The sequence below is a fragment of the Pongo pygmaeus genome, chromosome 21 (assembly GCF_028885625.2).
Source record: "Pongo pygmaeus isolate AG05252 chromosome 21, NHGRI_mPonPyg2-v2.0_pri, whole genome shotgun sequence".
In the NCBI taxonomy this organism is placed as follows: Eukaryota; Metazoa; Chordata; class Mammalia; order Primates; family Hominidae; genus Pongo; species Pongo pygmaeus.
Window position 1 is genome coordinate 38,034,298 of NC_072394.2, and position 17,452 is coordinate 38,051,749.

At 51.1% G+C, this 17,452-nt stretch overlaps 1 protein-coding gene across 5 annotated transcripts; it reads left to right on the plus strand.

The window, feature by feature from the left end:
- The first annotated feature begins 7,805 nt into the window (after positions 1 to 7,805).
- Positions 7,806 to 15,273, plus strand: SPAG4 (sperm associated antigen 4). 5 transcript variants are annotated; one of them, XM_054466546.2, is made up of 12 exons: positions 7,806 to 8,329; positions 9,181 to 9,285; positions 9,569 to 9,635; positions 9,828 to 9,889; positions 10,139 to 10,182; positions 10,502 to 10,527; positions 10,664 to 10,772; positions 10,975 to 11,050; positions 11,231 to 11,346; positions 11,669 to 11,836; positions 12,794 to 12,883; positions 12,986 to 15,272. In XM_054466546.2, the coding sequence occupies exons 1-12, from the start codon at positions 8,257 to 8,259 to the stop codon at positions 13,133 to 13,135; spliced, it is 1,086 nt and encodes a 361-aa protein (XP_054322521.1). In that variant the 5' UTR covers positions 7,806 to 8,256; the 3' UTR covers positions 13,136 to 15,272. The 5 variants fall into 5 exon arrangements, with proteins under 5 accessions (XP_054322521.1, XP_054322519.1, XP_054322520.1 ...); XM_054466544.2 differs by having other exon boundaries at positions 7,810 to 8,348; positions 12,986 to 15,273; XM_054466549.2 differs by lacking the exon at positions 7,806 to 8,329 and adding an exon at positions 8,702 to 8,910.
- Positions 15,274 to 17,452: the final 2,179 nt, after the last annotated feature.

Here is a 17,452-nt window from a genome sequence, read left to right on the forward strand (position 1 = left end):
TTTCTGGGTAAAGCCTGCTCAGAATTGAAACTAGTCATATATCAGCCCCTCCCCACACACACAAAAAAATAATTTGCTTCCCCCACCCTTGGCCCAGTGTCAAGTCCCTCCTGGATTCACCCTTAAAGAAAGGTAGACAATGGGAAGGAAAGAGGCAGAGGGTTGGAGATACCAGTGTGGGTGGAGAAAAGAGATGGGCTGTAGAGATGGGAAGGCATTGGGTCAAGGGCCCAGGGAATGGAGGATCCAGAGCCCCCCATTTCAAATATCCTTAGGGCGTCCCTGCAAGCCTCACCTCGAAAGGTGAGCTTCACTTGTCGGTCGTGGGTGCCGGTCAGCCCTGTTAGTCGTTGCACGCATACCGTCAGAGCCATGGTCCCAGTGGCAGTGGCACTTCCTCTGCCCGTCTGCCCTTCTGCCCACCAGCCCGCCCACCTGAATCGCCTCTGACTCACTGGACTCACCCAGCAGGTTTAGCAATCCCTGCCCTTTAGTCAAACACACAGGGAGCAGGCCTGGGGGTCATGGGTGGGGAGGGAGGAGAGGACCGAGAGATAGGGGTAAGGTCCTAGAGGTCAATTCAGCCCTCCCTGCCTCCACCAGCTGCAAGCTGGCAGGACTGCCTCAGCCTCCATCCTGCATCCTCAGGGAGTGAGACCTGTCATAGGGTGGGAGGGAGGCAAGGGGAGTGAACAGGACCCCAGTCTGCTCCCTGCCAGCCATTGTGGCCTCAAGGACATGGACCTCATGCCTTTTTGTTTCTTTTATCTTTGTTTTTTTTTTTTTTTTTGAGATGGGGTCTTGCTTTGTCATCCAGGCTGGAGTGCAATGGCACGATCTCAGCTCACTGCAACCTCTGCCTCCTGGGTTCAAGCAATTCTCCTGTCTCAGCCTCCCGGGTAGCTGGAATTACAGGTGTCCACCACCACAGCTGGCTAATTTTTTGTATTTTTAGTACAGACAGGGTTTTGCCATGTTGGCCAGGCTGGTCTCGAACTCCTGACCTCAGGTGATCTGCCTGCCTCAGCCCCTCAAAGTGCTGGGATTACAGGAGGGAGCCACCTTCCTTTCTTTCTTTCTTTTTCCTTTTTTTTAGGCAGGGTCTCACTCAGTTATCTAGGCTGAAGTTCAGTGGTGCAATCAAGGCTCACTGCAGCCTCAATCTCCCAGGCTCAGCCTCCCAAGTAGCTGGAACTACAGGCATGTGCCAGTGGGCCTGGCTAATTTTTGTATTTTTTGTAGTGATGGGGTTTTGCCATGTTGCTCAAACTGGTCTCAAATTGCTGGCCTCAAGTGATCCTCCCACCTCAGACTCTCAAAGTGCTGGGATTACAGACGTGAGCCACCACGCCTGGCCTCATGTTGTTTCTTGTTCATCTTCCTGTTCTCAGTGCCCAGATCAGGGTTTGGCACATGGTAGACCCTTAAAACACTGAACAAATGGATGAACTAATAAATGAATCCCTTAGTCCTCAGAAGCAGTGCTGTAGGCATTCAACACATTTATTGAATTAAAAAGTGATTAAATGTGTGTTCCTAGCTTGCAACATAGTAAGCATTCAGCTGGAAGCCAGGTGTCCTTAACTTGGGGTCCTAGGATCCTAGTGGGACCATAGAATGGCTCCATGGAGGCTGCAAATCTTTGAAATTTTCTGCAAAATGTTGGGCATGTGTACACTTCTGTGGACAAAGAGCTCATCACTTAGGTTAATAACCCTAAAACAGATGTACAATACTTTTGCTGAGTGAAGTCATGAATGTATCTTGAAATCTGAACCCATAATATGTGAAAGTATGTATTCACTGGAGTTCACAGCCAGGCCTTTTAATTATATATATATATAATTTTTTTTTTTTCAGAAAGGGTCTTGTTCTGTCACCCAGGCTGGAGTGCAGTGGCACAATTACAGCTCACTACAGCCTCAATTTCCCAGGCTTAAGTGATATTCCTGACTCAGTCTCCCTAGTAGCTGGGTCTGCAGGCTCATGCAATCACACCAGCTAGTTTTTTTAAGAGGTGGGGTCTCACTATGTTGCCCAGGCTGGTCTTCTGGGCTCTAGCAATCCTCCTTCCTTGGCCTCCCAAAGTGCTGGGATTACAGGCGTAATCTACCATGTCCTGTACCTTCTATTTGCAGGACTTGTGCTATGGCACCCTGCAGGGTGTGCAGCCAGAGAGAGGAGAATCCCATGTGTCTGTCTTCCAGTAGCTTCATGACTCCAATAACTAACACAGCCTAGAAAGACTGGAATTACCCTGAGAGCAGAAAGGGTCAGGGCCCAGGAGCTCAGAGGAGGGAGACCAGAGGCACTTCCCCAAAAAAGGAATGTTTAAAGTGGGTTTAGGCTTCTGGGAGGCGGAGCTTGCAGTGAGCCGAGATTGCGCCACTGCACTCCAACCTGAGCGACAGAGCGAGACACTGTCTCAAAAAAAAAAAAAAAAAAAAAGTGGGTTTAGGCTCAGCCCAGGAGGTTGAGGCTGCAGTAAACTGTAATCATGCCACTCCACTCCAGCCTAGGCTATTAACAGAGCAAAACACTGTCTCAAAAAAAAAATTTTTTTTTTAAAAGAAAAGAAAGCGGCCAGGCATGGTGGCTCACTGCTGTAATCCCAGCACTTTGGGAGGCCAAGGCAGGTGGATCACAAGGCCAAGAGTTCAAGACATCCTGGCCAACATGGTGAAACCCCATCTCTACTAAAAATATAAAAATTAGCCGGGCATGGTGGTGTGCACTGTAATCTCAGCCACTCAGGAGGCTGGGGCAGGAGAATCACTTGAACCCGGGAGGCAGAGGTTGCAGTGAGGCAAGATCGGGCCATTGCATTCCAGCCTGGGCCAACAGAGCGAGACTCCACCTCAAAAGAAAAGAAAATTGGCTTAGAGCAGTAGTCCCCAACCTTTTTGGGCACCAGTGACCAGGGACCGGTTTCGTGGAAGACATTTTTTCCATGGACAGGGTTGGGGGCAGGGGCAGCGGGCGGAGAGGATGGTTTGGAGATGAAACTGTTCCACTCAGATCATTAGGCATTAGATTCTCATAAGGAGCACACAAACTAGATCCCTCACATGCACTGTTACCAATAGGGCTCACGCTTCTGTGAGAATCTAATGCTGCCGCTGATCTGACAGGAGGCAGAGCTCAGGTGGTGATGCTCCCTTACCCACTGCTCACCTCCTGCTGTGCATCCTGGTTCCTAACAGGCCACGGACTGGTACCAGTCCATGGCTTGGGGGTTGTGGACCCCTGGCTCAAAGGACAGGAGCTAGGAGCAAAGACAGAAACCCAGGTAGTGGGAAGAAATGCTGAACGTGTTCTGGGCCACGTAATGTGTACAGTTTGGCCTGAACACAAGGAATGTACTGGGTGGCGGCAGCAGCAGCAGATAAGATTAGACAGTCAGAGGAGCTGGGTCTTGCTGTGTGACCTTGAGCCAGTCATGGTCCCTTCTTGTGCTTCAGCTTTTCCATCTCAGTACTGGGTTGGAAAGCCCTGTTCTGCCTATTTCTCCATTGTTGTTTTGAGATGGAGTCTCACTCTGTCACCCAGGCTGGAGTGCAGTGGTGTGATCTTGGCTCACTGCAACCTCCACCTCCCGGGTTCAAGCGATTCTCCTGCCTCAGCCTCCCGAGTAGCTGGGATTAACAGATGCGCACCACCATACCTGGCTAATGTTTTTATTTTTAGTAGAGATGGGGTTTCACCATGTTGGCCAGGCTGGTCTTGAACTCCTGACCTCAGCTGATCCGCCCTTCTAGGCCTCCCAAATTGCTGGGATTACAGAAGTGAGCCACTGCACCTGGCCAGTTGTTATGTATTCAAATGAGTTTGAGGGTCTAAAACACATCAGACAAGAGGGACAGGCTGTTCTGTTTTTTAAAAAGGCCCAGATTAGACCTGAAACCCTCAGATGCTGGGGGAAGGCTTCATCTCCCCACAGTCTTTTTTTTTTTTTTTTTTTTAAAGACAGTGTCAGCCAGGCACAGTGGCTCACGCCTGTAATCCCAGGACTTTGGGAGGCCGAGGAAGGCAGATCAAGAGGTCAGGAGATCGAGACCATCCTGGCTAACATGGTGAAACCCCATCTCTACGGAAAATACAAAAAATTAGCCGGGCGTGGTGGTGGGCACCTGTAATCCCAGCTACTCGGAAGGCTGAGGCAGGAGAATGGCGTGAACCTGGGAGGCGGAGCTTGCAGAGAGCCAACATCGCACCACTGCACTCCAGCATGGGTGACAGAGCAAGACTCCGTCTCAAAAAAAAAAAAAAAAAAAAAAAAAAAAGTGTCTCACTCTGTTGCCCAGGCTGGAGTACAGTGGTGTGATCTAAGCTCACTGCAACATCCGCTTCCCAGGTTCAACCAATTCCCTAACTCACCTTCCCCAGTAGTTGGGATTACAGGCGTGCACCACCACACCTGGCTAATTTTTGTATTTTTAATACAGAGACAGGGTTTCACCATGTTGGTCAGGCTGCTCTTGAACTCTTGATCTTGTGAGCCCACCTCAGCCTCCCAAAGTGCTGGGATTACAGGCGTGAGCCACTGTGCCCGGCTCACCTCTATTAAAAGGACCCAAAGGAGTTAACGGACAGAAAACATGGCAGAGGCAGAGATGGGGTGGTATGGACCAGAATTTGCAGTTTGCAGTGCCTTCGTCTTCCTCTCCCTTCTTTTGTGTGGGCCCTATGGCACCTAATGAAGCAAGGTATTGATGTCATCCCTCTGGAGCCTGGCATGGGCATCTCCCCTCTGGGCTAATACACAGCTTAACAGATTGTCCGTGTGCCTCAACCCCTCAAAAACTACCACTTCTAGTTCCTAACATTCTTGTTTTGAGATGAAGTCTTGCTCTGTCACCCAGGCTGGAGTGCAGTGGTGTGATCCCAGCTCACTGTGACCTCCGCCTTCCGGGTTCAAGCGATTCTTCTGCCTCAGCCTCCCAAGTAGCTGGAACTACAGGCACACGCCACCACACCCAGCTAATTTTTGTATTTTTAGTAGACACGGGGTTTCACCATATTGGCCAGGTTGGTGTTGAACTCTTGACCTCAAGTGATCCACTGCCTGGGTCTCACAAAGTGCTGAGGGTACAGGCGTGAGCCATCATGCCCGGCCCCGGTTCCTAACATTCTAAGGAAGTTGTGAGATGGCAGTAAGAGGACTGCACTCGAGGGCAGGATTTGGGAATTCTAATGTGATGCAGTGTTATTCCCCTACCTGGACCTGTTTGCCTAGCTGTGCAACTTGTGCATGACGCACTGCATTGTCTTTCAAAATGTGGTTTGTTTTTTTTTTCTTTTTTGAGACAGAGTCTCACTCTATGGCTCAGGCTGGAGTGCAGTGGCACAATCTTGGCTCACTGCAACCTCTGCCTTCTGGGATCGAGTGATTCTCCCACCTCAGCCTCCCAAGTAGCTGGGACTACAGGCACGGGCCACCATGCCCGGCTAATTTTTGTATTTTTAGTAGAGACGTGGTTTCACCATGTTGGCCAGGCTGGTCTCAAACTCCTCACATCAGGTGATTCGCCCACCTCAACCTCTCAAAGTGCTGGGATTACAGGCATGAGCCACCAAGCCTGGCCCCAAATTGTGGTCTTTAATCAGGATCACAAATGTGGTTGTTAAAAATGCACACTCCAGCCAGGCACAGTGGTTCATACCTGTAATCCCAGCACTTTGGGAGGCCGAGGTGGGCAGATCACCTGAGGTCAGGAGTTCGAGACCACCCTAGCCAACATAGTGCAACCCCGTCTCTACTAAAAATACCAAAAAAAAAAAAAAAAAGTTAGCCAGGAGTGGTGGCACATGCCTGTAATCCCAGCTATTTTGGAGGCTCAGGCGGGATAATTGCTTGAACCCAGGAGGCAGAGGTTGCAGTGAGCCGAGATCGTACCATTGTATTCCAGCCTGGCCACAGAGCAAGACTCTGTCTAAAAAATAAACAAAAACACAACAAAAGCACATTCCTGGGCCAACTCAGAAATTCTGCAGTATCTGCAGTAGAATCACAAGGTGTGTCTGGGAAGCTGAATTTCTATAAGCTGCACTGATATTCTGTTACATAGCAAGAGTTTGGGGACCTCTAGTCTTCTGGCTGTGACCATCTGATTCCTCATTCTTTCCTCCACGGCTCAGGTGTGCAGCCTGAGTGTCGGTATGATGATTGGTGGGTGCTGAATTCTCAACCCACAGACCCCTAGGAAACATGGGTCTGGAGGAGGGACCCACAGATCCTGAATGAGCTCTCTGACCTGATGTCTAGGATGAGAGGAGGGGGCTGAAGGGCTTGCAGAGCAAAGGGGACTAAGTATTTAGAAGTGCCCTAAGTGATGCCCTGCTCCTTCTTAACATTCATTATTTGCAAATATTTGAGCACCTACTACATGCTAGGCTTATCTAGGTGCTGGAGGATACAGTAGTGAATGAAAATCTGTGCCCTGATTAAGTTTATGTTCTAGTGGGCATGGCAGGCAATAAGGAAATAAATAAATGGGCCGGGCATGGTGGCTCACATCTGTAATCCCAGCACTTTGGGAGGCAGAAGTGGGTGGATCACTTGAGTTCAGGAGTTGAAGACCAGCCTAGGCAACATAGCGAGACCCCATCTCTACAAAAAATACAAAAATTAGCTGGGTGTGGTGGCGCAAGCCTGTAGTCCCAGCTACTCAAGAGGCTGAGGCGGGAGGATTGCTTGAGGCTGGGAGATGGAGGTTGCAGTGAGCTGAGATCGTGCCACTGCACTCCAGCCTGGGCAACAGAGCGAGACCCCATCTCAAAAAAAGAGAGAAATGAAATATATAGCATGTTAGTGACACGTGCTGAGGAGAAAAACAAAACAGGGAAAGGGGATAGAAACTGGTATTCACTAAGTGCAATTTTAGATGGGGTTTTCTAGGAAGTGCTGTGACGTCATCACTTGCTTTAAAAGAGGCCAGGCACAGTGGCTGACTCCTGTAATCCCAGCACTTTGGGAACCCCAGGCAGGCGGGTAACCTGAGGTCAGGAGTTCAAGACCAGCCTGGCCAACATGGTAAAACGCCGTCTCTACAAAAATACAAAAATTAGCCAGGCATGATGGCGGGTGTCTGTAATCCCAGCTACTCGGGAGGCTGAGGCAGGAGAATCGCTTGAACCCGGGAGGCGGAGGTTGCACTGAGCCGAGATTGCACTACTGCCCTCCAGCCAGGGCGACAGAGCAGGACTCTGTCTCAAAAAAAAAAAAAAAAAAATGCTGGGCGCAGTGGCTCATGCCTGTAATCCCAGCACTTTAGGAGGCCGGGGCGGGTGGATCACCTGAGATCGGGAGTTCAAGACCAGCCTGACTAACATGGAGAAACCCCGTCTCTACCAAAAATACAAAATTAGCCAGGCATGGTGGTGCATGCCTGTAATCCCAGCTACTCAGGAGGCTGAGGCAAGAGAATCGCTTGAACCCGGGAGGCGGAGGTTGCAGTGGACCAAGATCGCGCCATTGCACTCCAGCCTGGGCAACAGAGTGAGACTCCATCTCAAAAAAAAAAAAAAAGAAAAAAACTGTTATAGACTGAGTGCCATTTTAGATGGGGTTTTCTGGGAAGTGCTGTGACATCATCGCTTGCTTTAAAAGAGGCCGGGCGCGGTGGCTGAAGCCTGTACTCCCAGCGCTTTGGGAGGCCGAGGCGGGAGGATCGCTTGAGCCCAGGAATTCGAAGTTACTATGAGCTATGATCAGGCCACTGCATTCTAGCCTGGGCAATGAGAAAGACCCTGTCTCTTAAACAACAACAAAGTCAGAAGGAGAGGCTGCCATGGCTACAGCTCCCGGTGACGTCACGGCCAGCTCCGTGACGCGCGGCCAGGGCAGCCCGCGGAGACCGAGGCTCCTCTGTGACGTCAGCAGCCGGCCGGGACACAGCGGGAGGGCAGGTGCGACCGCGGGTCCTGCCGACTTCACGCAGGGTCCGTGGGGTCCCCGCGGCGCGCAGCGGCTGAAGGAGGCCCCAAGGCCTCGGCGACCGCGGCGGCGGCTTTAGCGTCAGTGACTAGGCAGCAGGGGGTCAGGATGCGGCGAAGTTCCCGCCCGGGCTCGGCCTCGTCCTCGCGCAAGCACACGCCCAACTTTTTCAGCGAGAACAGCTCAATGAGCATCACCTCGGAGGACAGCAAAGGGCTCCGGTCAGCGGGGACGGGGCCTGGGGAGCCCGAGGGCAGAAGAGCCCGGGGCCCGAGCTGCGGTGAGCCCGCCTTGAGCGCGGGAGTGCCCGGAGGAACCACATGGGCAGGAAGCTCTCAGCAGAAGCCGGCGCCTCGGAGCCACAACTGGCAGACAGCCTGTGGCGCGGCAACCGTGAGGGGCGGGGCCTCGGGTGCGGGCGGGGTCGACCCCGGGTGAGCCAGTGGAGGGGGCGGGGCCTAAAGGGCGGTGCTGGGCGGGAACGGGGCTAAGATGATATCTGGGCACCTCCTACAAGGTGGGTCCTGTAGGGTGAAGGGATGGTGCTAAATGAGATCCCTTAAGGGGCGGAGCCTCGGTGTCCTGGACGGTTATGGAAAGGGGAGGGGAAAATCTTGTGGTTGGGTGCCACTGAGGAGGCGCGGCCTCAATGTTAGCGTGAGTGGCTCCCAGGACAATTGGGTTCCACCAAGATCTAAGGCTGGGGGCGGGTCATCCGTTTGGGGGTGGGACCAACTCTTTTTTTTTTTTTTTTTTTTTGCACGGAGTTTCGCTCTTGTTGCCCATGCCATACAATGGCATGATCTCGGCTCACCTTAACCTCCGCCTCCCGGGTTCAAACGATTCTCCCGCCTCAGCCTCCCGAGTAGCTGGGATTACAGGCGTGCGCCACCATGCCCGGCCAGTTTTTATGTTTTTAGTAGAGACGGGGTTTCTCCGTGTTAATCAGGCTGGCCTCGAACTCCCGACCTCAGGTGATCCGCCCGCCTCGGCCTCCCAAATCGCTGGGATTACAGGCGTGAGCCACCGCGCCCGGCCAGGAGACCAACTCTTGACGGAGCCTCCCTGAGGGGCGGGGCTTCAGAGGGCAGAGCGGGAGCCGGGATAGGGCTGCGGTGGGACCAAAGCCTGTGAGAGGCTTCCCAGCTTTCTGGCTTCTGGACTGAGCAATCTGCGGCCGGGTCTCGAGGGGAAAATAGGTCTGTGGTCCGCAAGGCCCCAATGGAGCCCTTGGGTTCCCGCAGAACCGACTGGGTCTCCAGTAGTCTCTGAGGAGCCGCTCGACCTTCTCCCGACCCTGGATCTGAGGCAGGAGATGCCTCCCCCGCGGGTGTTCAAGAGCTTTCTGAGTATGGGCCAGGCCGGCTGCGATCCCCTCTGACCCTCGGGTTCCCCTGTCCGAACTCCAGTTCTCTCTGAGCCCCCGGCTCCCGTTTGAGTATCGAGCCCCTCTCCGAGCCTCAACTCATTCTCCTAGCCCCCCTCTAATTATCCTAGCCCACCCCTCTCTTTCTGAGCCCCAGGCCCAACCCCGGCCCCTCCCAAGCCCCTTCTGAACCCGGACACCACGCTGGCTGAGCCCCCGCCTCTCCCTGCCGTGGGCCTCTCTCTGACCCTCTGTCCTGGCCTCAGGCCTGCTCTTCCAGGGGCTGAGCGTGTCGTTATCCCTGGCAGGAGACGTGCTGGTCAGCATGTACAGGTCAGAGGGAGGGACGCTGGCGCCCCAGGGGCCGCTCTTTGGAGGGGGTGGGGAGCAGGGCCGGGACCTTGCTGGCGCTTGAGCCGATTCAGATCTGATTGAGTCATGTTGGCAGGAGCTGGGTCTAGGACCCTGGGGTGGGGACTGGAGGGTTGAGCAGGTCGGGGCCTCAGCCTCCCTCCGGTTCCCCAGGGAGGTCTGTTCCATCCGCTTCCTGTTCACGGCTGTGTCGCTGCTGAGCCTCTTTCTATCAGGTGAGGGGCAGTGAATTCCCTGGAGCCCCTGCCCTGGGTGCTTTGGAGGCAAACCCAGCACATTTTCTCCTACATCCTCGCTCCTGCAGCTCCTGGCATTCCCCTGCAGAACCCCCTAATTCCCCCTCAGACTCCCACGGTCCTCCCCAGGCTTAACCCCCTCAAGCCTCTTTCCACTCTCCCCCTATGCCGGGGAAACCCATTCTCTTCCTTTTCCTTCTCCTGAGACCCCTCCCTCTCTTTCTCCAGCATTCTGGCTGGGGCTTCTGTACCTGGTCTCTCCTTTGGAGAATGTGAGTTGGGGAGACTGTCCTGGGGTAGGGGGGCTGGCAGGTTGTGAACCTGGAGATTGTGGGGATCCCCTGGACTGTTGGTCTGCTGGAGTGGGGCTAATGCCAGAGGCTACAATCCTTAAGAAGGGCTGGATATTAACAGATTTATGAGGGATTGTGCTTGAGGGTTTCTTGGGGGCTCTGATACTGGGAGGTCAAGGAGGAGTCGAGGAAAGGGGACACAGTCTTCAAAAAGGAAGCCCTGGCCGTTTCCAGGCTGAGGTAGGAGCAAGGACGACCGGAGCTGAGCGGCTCTGTGTTTTGTCCCTTCATCCAACAGGAACCTAAGGAAATGCTGACTCTAAGGTGAAAGAGGGCACCTAGGGTGGGAAATTGGGGGGCTCAAAGTTGCTTCTTTGAGAACCTCGAAGGCGTGGGGGCCTTTGGGAGGTGTCCAGGGGGACAGGGAGCCAACCCTACGGTGCCCACCTCCCACCTCCAGTGAGTACCACGAGCGCGTGCGCTCCCAGGGGCAGCAGCTGCAGCAGCTCCAGGCCGAGCTGGATAAACTCCACAAGGAGGTGTCCACTGTTCGGGCAGCCAACAGCGAGGTGAGCCCCGGCCCACCTTGGAAACCCCTGATGGATCCCTGCTCTCAGGGTCCTGAGACTTAAGCTCCGCCCAGAGCCCTGCGGGATTTCTCCTGGTGCCCACGAAGTCCATCCCAAAGCAACCAGCTCCCAGAGGTCCCGTCCACCTGTAAAAGCAGCCCGCAAGCCTCGCCCCTCCTGGCCTCCCCCTCCCTCCTTGCAGAGAGTGGCCAAGCTCGTGTTCCAGAGGCTGAATGAGGACTTTGTGCGGAAGCCCGACTATGCTTTGAGCTCTGTGGGTAAGACCCGGAGACACTGGAAGACAGAGACGCAGACAGGAAAGAGGCCAAGACACTGACACAGACAGACCCATGCACCTGACCAGCCGAAGACAGAGCCTCGGACAGCACCCCCCGCCCCCGCGCCCCGACTCCCGGCAAGGCCTGGGAGCCTCTGAGGGTTACTTCTCACTGTTCCAGGAGCCTCCATCGACCTGCGGAAGACATCCCACGACTACGCAGACAGGAACACTGCCTACTTTTGGAATCGCTTCAGCTTTTGGAACTACGCACGGCCGCCCACGGTTATCCTGGAGGTGGGTCTGGAAACATCCCGGGATGGGACCCGGGGCGGGACGCTGGGAAAAGCACCAAAACCCCGCCCTACAGGCGGAGCTTGGCTGAGCCGAGGGCGTGGCGCTAGGCGGGGCCTGGCTTGGCCTGGGTCGGGCTCTGGACGAGCCCGAGGATGGCGTTTAACCCAAGGAGAGACCTGGCAATGCTGGGGACTGGGCCCTGGGCGGGCTGGAGGTGGAGTTCTGGGCGGGCGGATGGATGGGGTCGAGCTGAGGCCCGGGCTGGAGAGCGGCAGCAGTCGTTCTGTCCAACGGTTCTGATGGTCCCTCCGCCCGCCTGCAGCCCCACGTGTTCCCTGGGAATTGCTGGGCTTTTGAAGGCGACCAAGGCCAGGTTGTGATCCAACTGCCGGGCCGAGTGCAGCTGAGCGACATCACTCTGCAGCATCCACCGCCCAGCGTGGAGCACACCGGAGGAGCCAACAGCGCCCCCCGCGATTTCGCGGTCTTTGTGAGTGCGGACGAGGTCAGGAGGTGGGGGATTTTGCCTAGAGAGCCCCAAGCAATCTTGAGAACTGGTGCTATTATCTGAGTCTTCGCTTGCTCATCTATAAAATGGAGATACTACTATTTGCCTCTCAGAGCTGCTGTAGGTTATAGTCATAACCATATCCAGATATTAGTTATTGCTTGCAAAGCACTTACTCCGTGCCAAGCAGTTTACAGGCATTCTTATTTTGTTGTTGTTTTTGAGAGAGAGTCTCGCTCTTGTCACCCAGGCTGCTGGAGTGCAGTGGTGCGATCTCAGCTCACTGCAACCTCAGCCTCTGGGATTCAAGTGATTCTTGTGCCTCATCCTCCCGAGTAGCTGGAATTACAGGCGTGCGCCACCATGCCCGGCTAATTTTTGTATTTTTAGTAGAGATGGGGTTTCACCATGTTGGCCAGGATGGTCTCAAACTCCTGACCTCAATCAAGTGATCCGCTCTCCTCAGCCTTCTGAAATGCTAGGATTACAGGCATGAGCCACCGCGCCTGCTTTGCACCCACAAAACAACCTATAATGTACTGTTATTACCTCCCCTTTTAAAGATGAAGAAAGTAATGCTCAGAGAGGGGACGTTATTTGTCCAAGGTAACACAACTATCAGTTGGCAGGATTAAATTTAAAACCTGGTTTCTTCCCGGGAGGCGGAGCTTGCAATGAGCCAAGATCTCACCACTGCACTCCAGCCTGGGTGACAGAGCCACCGTCTCAAATAAATAATAAATAAATAAATAAATAAATAAATAAATAAATAAAACCTGGTTTCTTAGAGCCCACATTCTCAATCACAGTATACGACCATCAAAAAATACATGAGAACATGCATATAGCTATTGAATACATAGAAGATCCTCAGCAGTTTTCTTCTCCCCCCTCCACCTGTCCCCCTCATAGTTCCTCCTTTCACTCTTCACCCACCAGGGCCTCCAGGTTGATGATGAAACTGAAGTTTCCTTGGGGAAATTCACCTTCGATGTTGAGAAATCGGAGATTCAGACTTTCCACCTGCAGGTGTGTTTGTCTCTAGGGTGAAGGTGCCAAGGGAGTGGGGCAGTGAGGGATGAATGACCCAGGAGGAGGACAGCCCTTGGCATGATCCATTTGTCTCCCCAGAATGACCCCCCAGCTGCCTTTCCCAAGGTGAAGATCCAGATTCTAAGCAACTGGGGCCACCCCCATTTCACGTGCTTGTATCGAGTCCGTGCCCATGGTGTGCGAACCTCAGAGGGGGCAGAGGGCAGTGCCACAGGGGGGCCCCATTAAACATGCTGATTGTTGGAGTAGAACTGAGTTCTGCTGAAGGATGCTGGATCAGTGCTTTGGGGGGCTCTGTTGGGAGAGCTCTGCCTGCCATTGAATCTAAGTATGGTGGGGTTGACTTCCCAATGCATCCTCTTTTCTTGGAGAAGTCTAGATCAAGATCGTAATAGCAGCTCCTGTTTATGGAGTGCCTACCATGTACAAGAAACAGTGCTGTGGACATTACACACATTACCTAACTTCATTCTCACAACCAGAGAGGGAAGCTGCTCAGGTCAGGAAACTTGTTCAATGTCACACAGCTAGTGAAAGGCAGCACCAGAGCAGTACCCAGGCCCACCTGCCTCCAGAGGCGGTCCTCTAACTGCAGAGCTGCAGGCAGCCTGAACCCACCTTTGTGCTCAATTCCCAGCCCCAGTGGGAAAGTGCCCAACTCCTGCTAGGTACAGGTGGAGGGGTAGCTACCCCCTTTCTGCAGGCACACACTCAAAAGCTAACGAGACTTGACAACCTCTAGGAAGCTTCTGAGTCACAGAGCTGATGCAGGCCTGGTAGCCCCTACATAGGTTGTCTTACTGAGACCTGAGTTCCCAGCTCTTGTGTGAGGCACAGCATAGATGATTTAGTGTTCACCAGTCCCTGCCCTCAAGGAGCCTGACGGGAAAGAGGCTCCAGAAAACAGGACAATGCATTTACAGATCCAAGAATTCTTCACTCTAAGGGTCAAAAGTGGAATTGCAGGGAAAAAAGACAGAGGAGAAGGCAACAAAGGATTAATGAGTTCTACCTAGGGGTAGGAAAGGAGGACCAGCATGAGCAAAGCAACATGCACCATCTTGGAGGGCAATGTGCCATATCTATTAAAATTTTAAATATACCCTTTGATCTAGCACTTCCACTTTTAGGAACAAATTCTTCAGAAACATTCCTGTTAAGTGCACAAAGATACGTGTACAAAGATGTTCATTATAGCATTGTTTGAAAAAAACTGGGATTCAAATCTCCATGAGTGAGACTGGTACGCTCCTACAAAAAAATAAGATGTAGGCATTAACACCTTCCCAATGTGTTCATGCTTTAGAAGAATATACAGACTACTAATAGTGTTTATACCTTTAAGAAGTGAAATTCAGCCTGGCGTGGTGTCTCATGCCTGTAGTCTCAGCACTTTGGGAGGCTGAGGAGGGTGGATCATGAGGTCAAGAGCTCAAGACCATCCTGGCCAACATGGTGAAACCCCATCTCTACTAAAGATACAAAAATTAGCTGGGCGTTGTGGCATGTGCCTGTAGTCCCAGTTACTTGGGAGACTGAGGCAGGAAATCACTTGAATCGGGAGGCAGAGGTTGCAGTGGGCCAAGATCGTGCCACTGCACTCCAGCCTGGCGACAGAGTGAGACTCCGTCTCAAATAAAATAAATAAATAAATAAATAAATAAATAATCTGGGGAATTTTTTTTATAATTTGAAGATGAAAAAAACTCCACTGAGTGCTCTCAAGGCCTATTTTTATTTTTTATTTATCAAAGCCTGAGTTTAGAATTATGAACTAATGCAGCTTTTCTGGAGGGCAGTTTCACAACAGGAACCAAAAGCCTTACAACTTTTTGTACTCTTTACTCACAGCAATTCCATTTCTAAGAATGTATCCATAGAATACATAGATGTATTCAAAGGTAATATTTATAAGGAAATTTAACAGCATTGTTTATAAAGAAAATTGGAAACTTAGTAACCAAGTAGATAAACTGTTATAAAAAATAAACAGCCAATAGAAATGGTAATATAAGAGAATGTCTGAAGCCATTGAAAGGAATTAATGATATATAGGCTGGGCATGGTGGCTCACGCCTGTAATCCCAGCACTTTGGGAGGCCAAGGTGGGCGGATCACCTGAGGTTTAGAGTTCAAGACCAGTCTGGCCAACATTGTGAAACCCCATCTCTACTAAAAAAAGTACAAAAAAATTAGCCGGGCGTGGTGGCAGGCACCTGTAGTCCCAGCTACTCAGGAGGCTGAGGAAAGAGAATTGCTTGAACCTGGGAGGTGGAGCTTGCAGTGAGCCGAGATCGCGCCACTGCACTCCAGCCTGGGCGACAGAGCTAGACTCCATCTCAAAAAAAAAAAAAAATACAAAAATTAGCTGGGCATACTGGTGCGCGCCTGTAATCCCAGCTACTAGGGAGGCTGAAGCAGGAGAATCGCTTGAACCTGGGAGGCAGAGGTTGCAGTGAGCTGAGATCACACCACTGCACTCTAGCCTGGGCAACAGAGCAAGACTCTATCTAAATAGTAATAATAATAAATGATATATGGATAACTTTTTAAAAAGCAAGTTAAACTGGCATAAATAATATGTCCATATTAAAAGAATTCTATATGCCAAAGGACACTATAAATAAAAAGACAACCTGGGAAGAAATATTTTCAACATGTATGAGATGAAGGGGCTAATAACCTTAACAAAACCTATAACACATACATACAGACTATGAATAGGCTATTGAGAAGAACTATAATTTACAAATAACCATATACCTATCCTTCATATTTAAATAAATTCAAGCTGGGCGTGGTGGCTCACGCCTGTAATTCCAGCACTTTGGGAGGCTAAGGTGAGCAGATCATGAGGTCAGGAGTTCGAGACCAGCCTGACCAATATGGTGAAACCCCGTCTCTACTAAAAATACAAAAACCAGCCAGGCGTGCTGGCGCATGCCTGTAATCCCAGCTACTCAGGAGGCTGAGGAAGGAGAATCACTTGAACCTGGGAGGCAGAGGTTGCAGTGAGCTGAGATTGTGCCACTGCACTCCAGCCTGGGCAACAGAGTGAGACTCCGTCACAAAAAAATAAATAAATAAAATAAAAAAATAAATTCTAACTAAAAATGATTTTTTGCTTCTTTTTTTTACCTGTCAGATTAACAAAAGGGGTTTGACCATAATTTTTGTTATGAAGGATAATTTGCAATATCTATTAAAATTTTAAATATAACCTTTGATATAGCATTTCCACTTTTAAGAACAAATGTTTCTTCAGAAACATTCCAGTTAAGTGCACAGACATATATGTACAAGGATGTTCATTACAGCATTGAAAGAAACTAGGACTCAAATCTCCATAAATAAGAGATAAGCTAAATAAGGTACACTCCTACCAAAAAAAAAAAAAAAAAAAGATGTCCAGGTGCAGTGGCTTATGCCTGTAATCCCAGCACTTTGGGAGGCCAAGGTAGGCAGATCACCTGAGGTCTTGAGTTCAAGACCAGCCAACATAGTGAAACCCCATTAGCCAGGCATGGTGGTGCGTGCCTGTAGTCCCAGTTACTTGGGAGGCGGAAGCAGGAGAATCGCTTGAACCCAGAAGGCAGAAGTTGCAGTGAGCTGAGATCGCACCATTGCACTCCAGCCTGGGCAATACAGAGAGACTACATCTCAAAAAAAAAAAAAAAAAAAAGCAATGAAGCAATAGGTTCTGATAGGTGAGACACCAAAATGTATTAAATAAAAAGGTCCAAGTATGTATAAATAGCCCATTGATGAAAATCTATTTTTCAGATCTAGGAAAAACAGGGGCCCATACCTACTCCACTATTTGTACAATGTGTTTTTTGTTTTTGTTTTTTGTGTTTTTTTAGAGGGAGTCTCGCTTTGTCGCCCAGGCAGGAGTGTAGTGGCGCCATCTCAGCTCACTGAAAGCTCCGCCTCCCGGGTTCCCGCCAGTCTCCTGCCTCAGCCTCCCGAGTAGCTGGGACCACAGGTGCCCGCCACCACACCTGGCTAATTTTTTGTATTTTTTAGTAGAGACAGGGTTTTACCGTGTTAGCCAGGATGGTCTCAATCTCCTGACCTTGTGATCCACCTGCTTCGGCCTCCCAAAGTGCTGGGATTACAGGTGTGAGCCACTGCGCCTGGCCTATTTGTACAATATTTATATTTGAAATAGCTTCATACTAACAAGCACATATTTTAAAATTAGAAGAACAAATTTTAACACATGCTAAAACAGTATGTGTAGACAAAAAGTTATGTGCCCAATATGTTTTATCAGGACATGGGAGTTTGAGTGGTATTTTTTCTGCACTTAAAATTTTTTTCTTTTCTGAGACAGAGTCTCACTCTGTAGCTCAGGCTGGGGTGCAGTGGTGCAATACTGGCTCTCTGCATCCTCCACTTCCTGGGTTCAAGCGATTCTCCTGCCTCAGCCTCCTGAGTAGTTGGAATTATAGGCGCCTACCACCACACCAAGCTAATTTCTGTATTTTTAGTAGAGATGGGGTTTCATCATGTTGGCCAGGCTGGTCTTGAACTCCTGACCTC

Excerpts from the sequence above, each read along its gene's own strand:
- SPAG4 (XM_054466544.2), top strand. The coding sequence starts at position 8,045 with ATGCGGCGAAGTTCCCGCCCGGGCTCGGCCTCGTCCTCGCGCAAGCAC. Across the intron at positions 9,636-9,827 it reads GTGCTGGTCAGCATGTACAG|GGAGGTCTGTTCCATCCGCT; the intron begins GTCAGAGGGAGG and ends CCGGTTCCCCAG. Across the intron at positions 11,051-11,230 it reads CTATGCTTTGAGCTCTGTGG|GAGCCTCCATCGACCTGCGG; the intron begins GTAAGACCCGGA and ends TCACTGTTCCAG.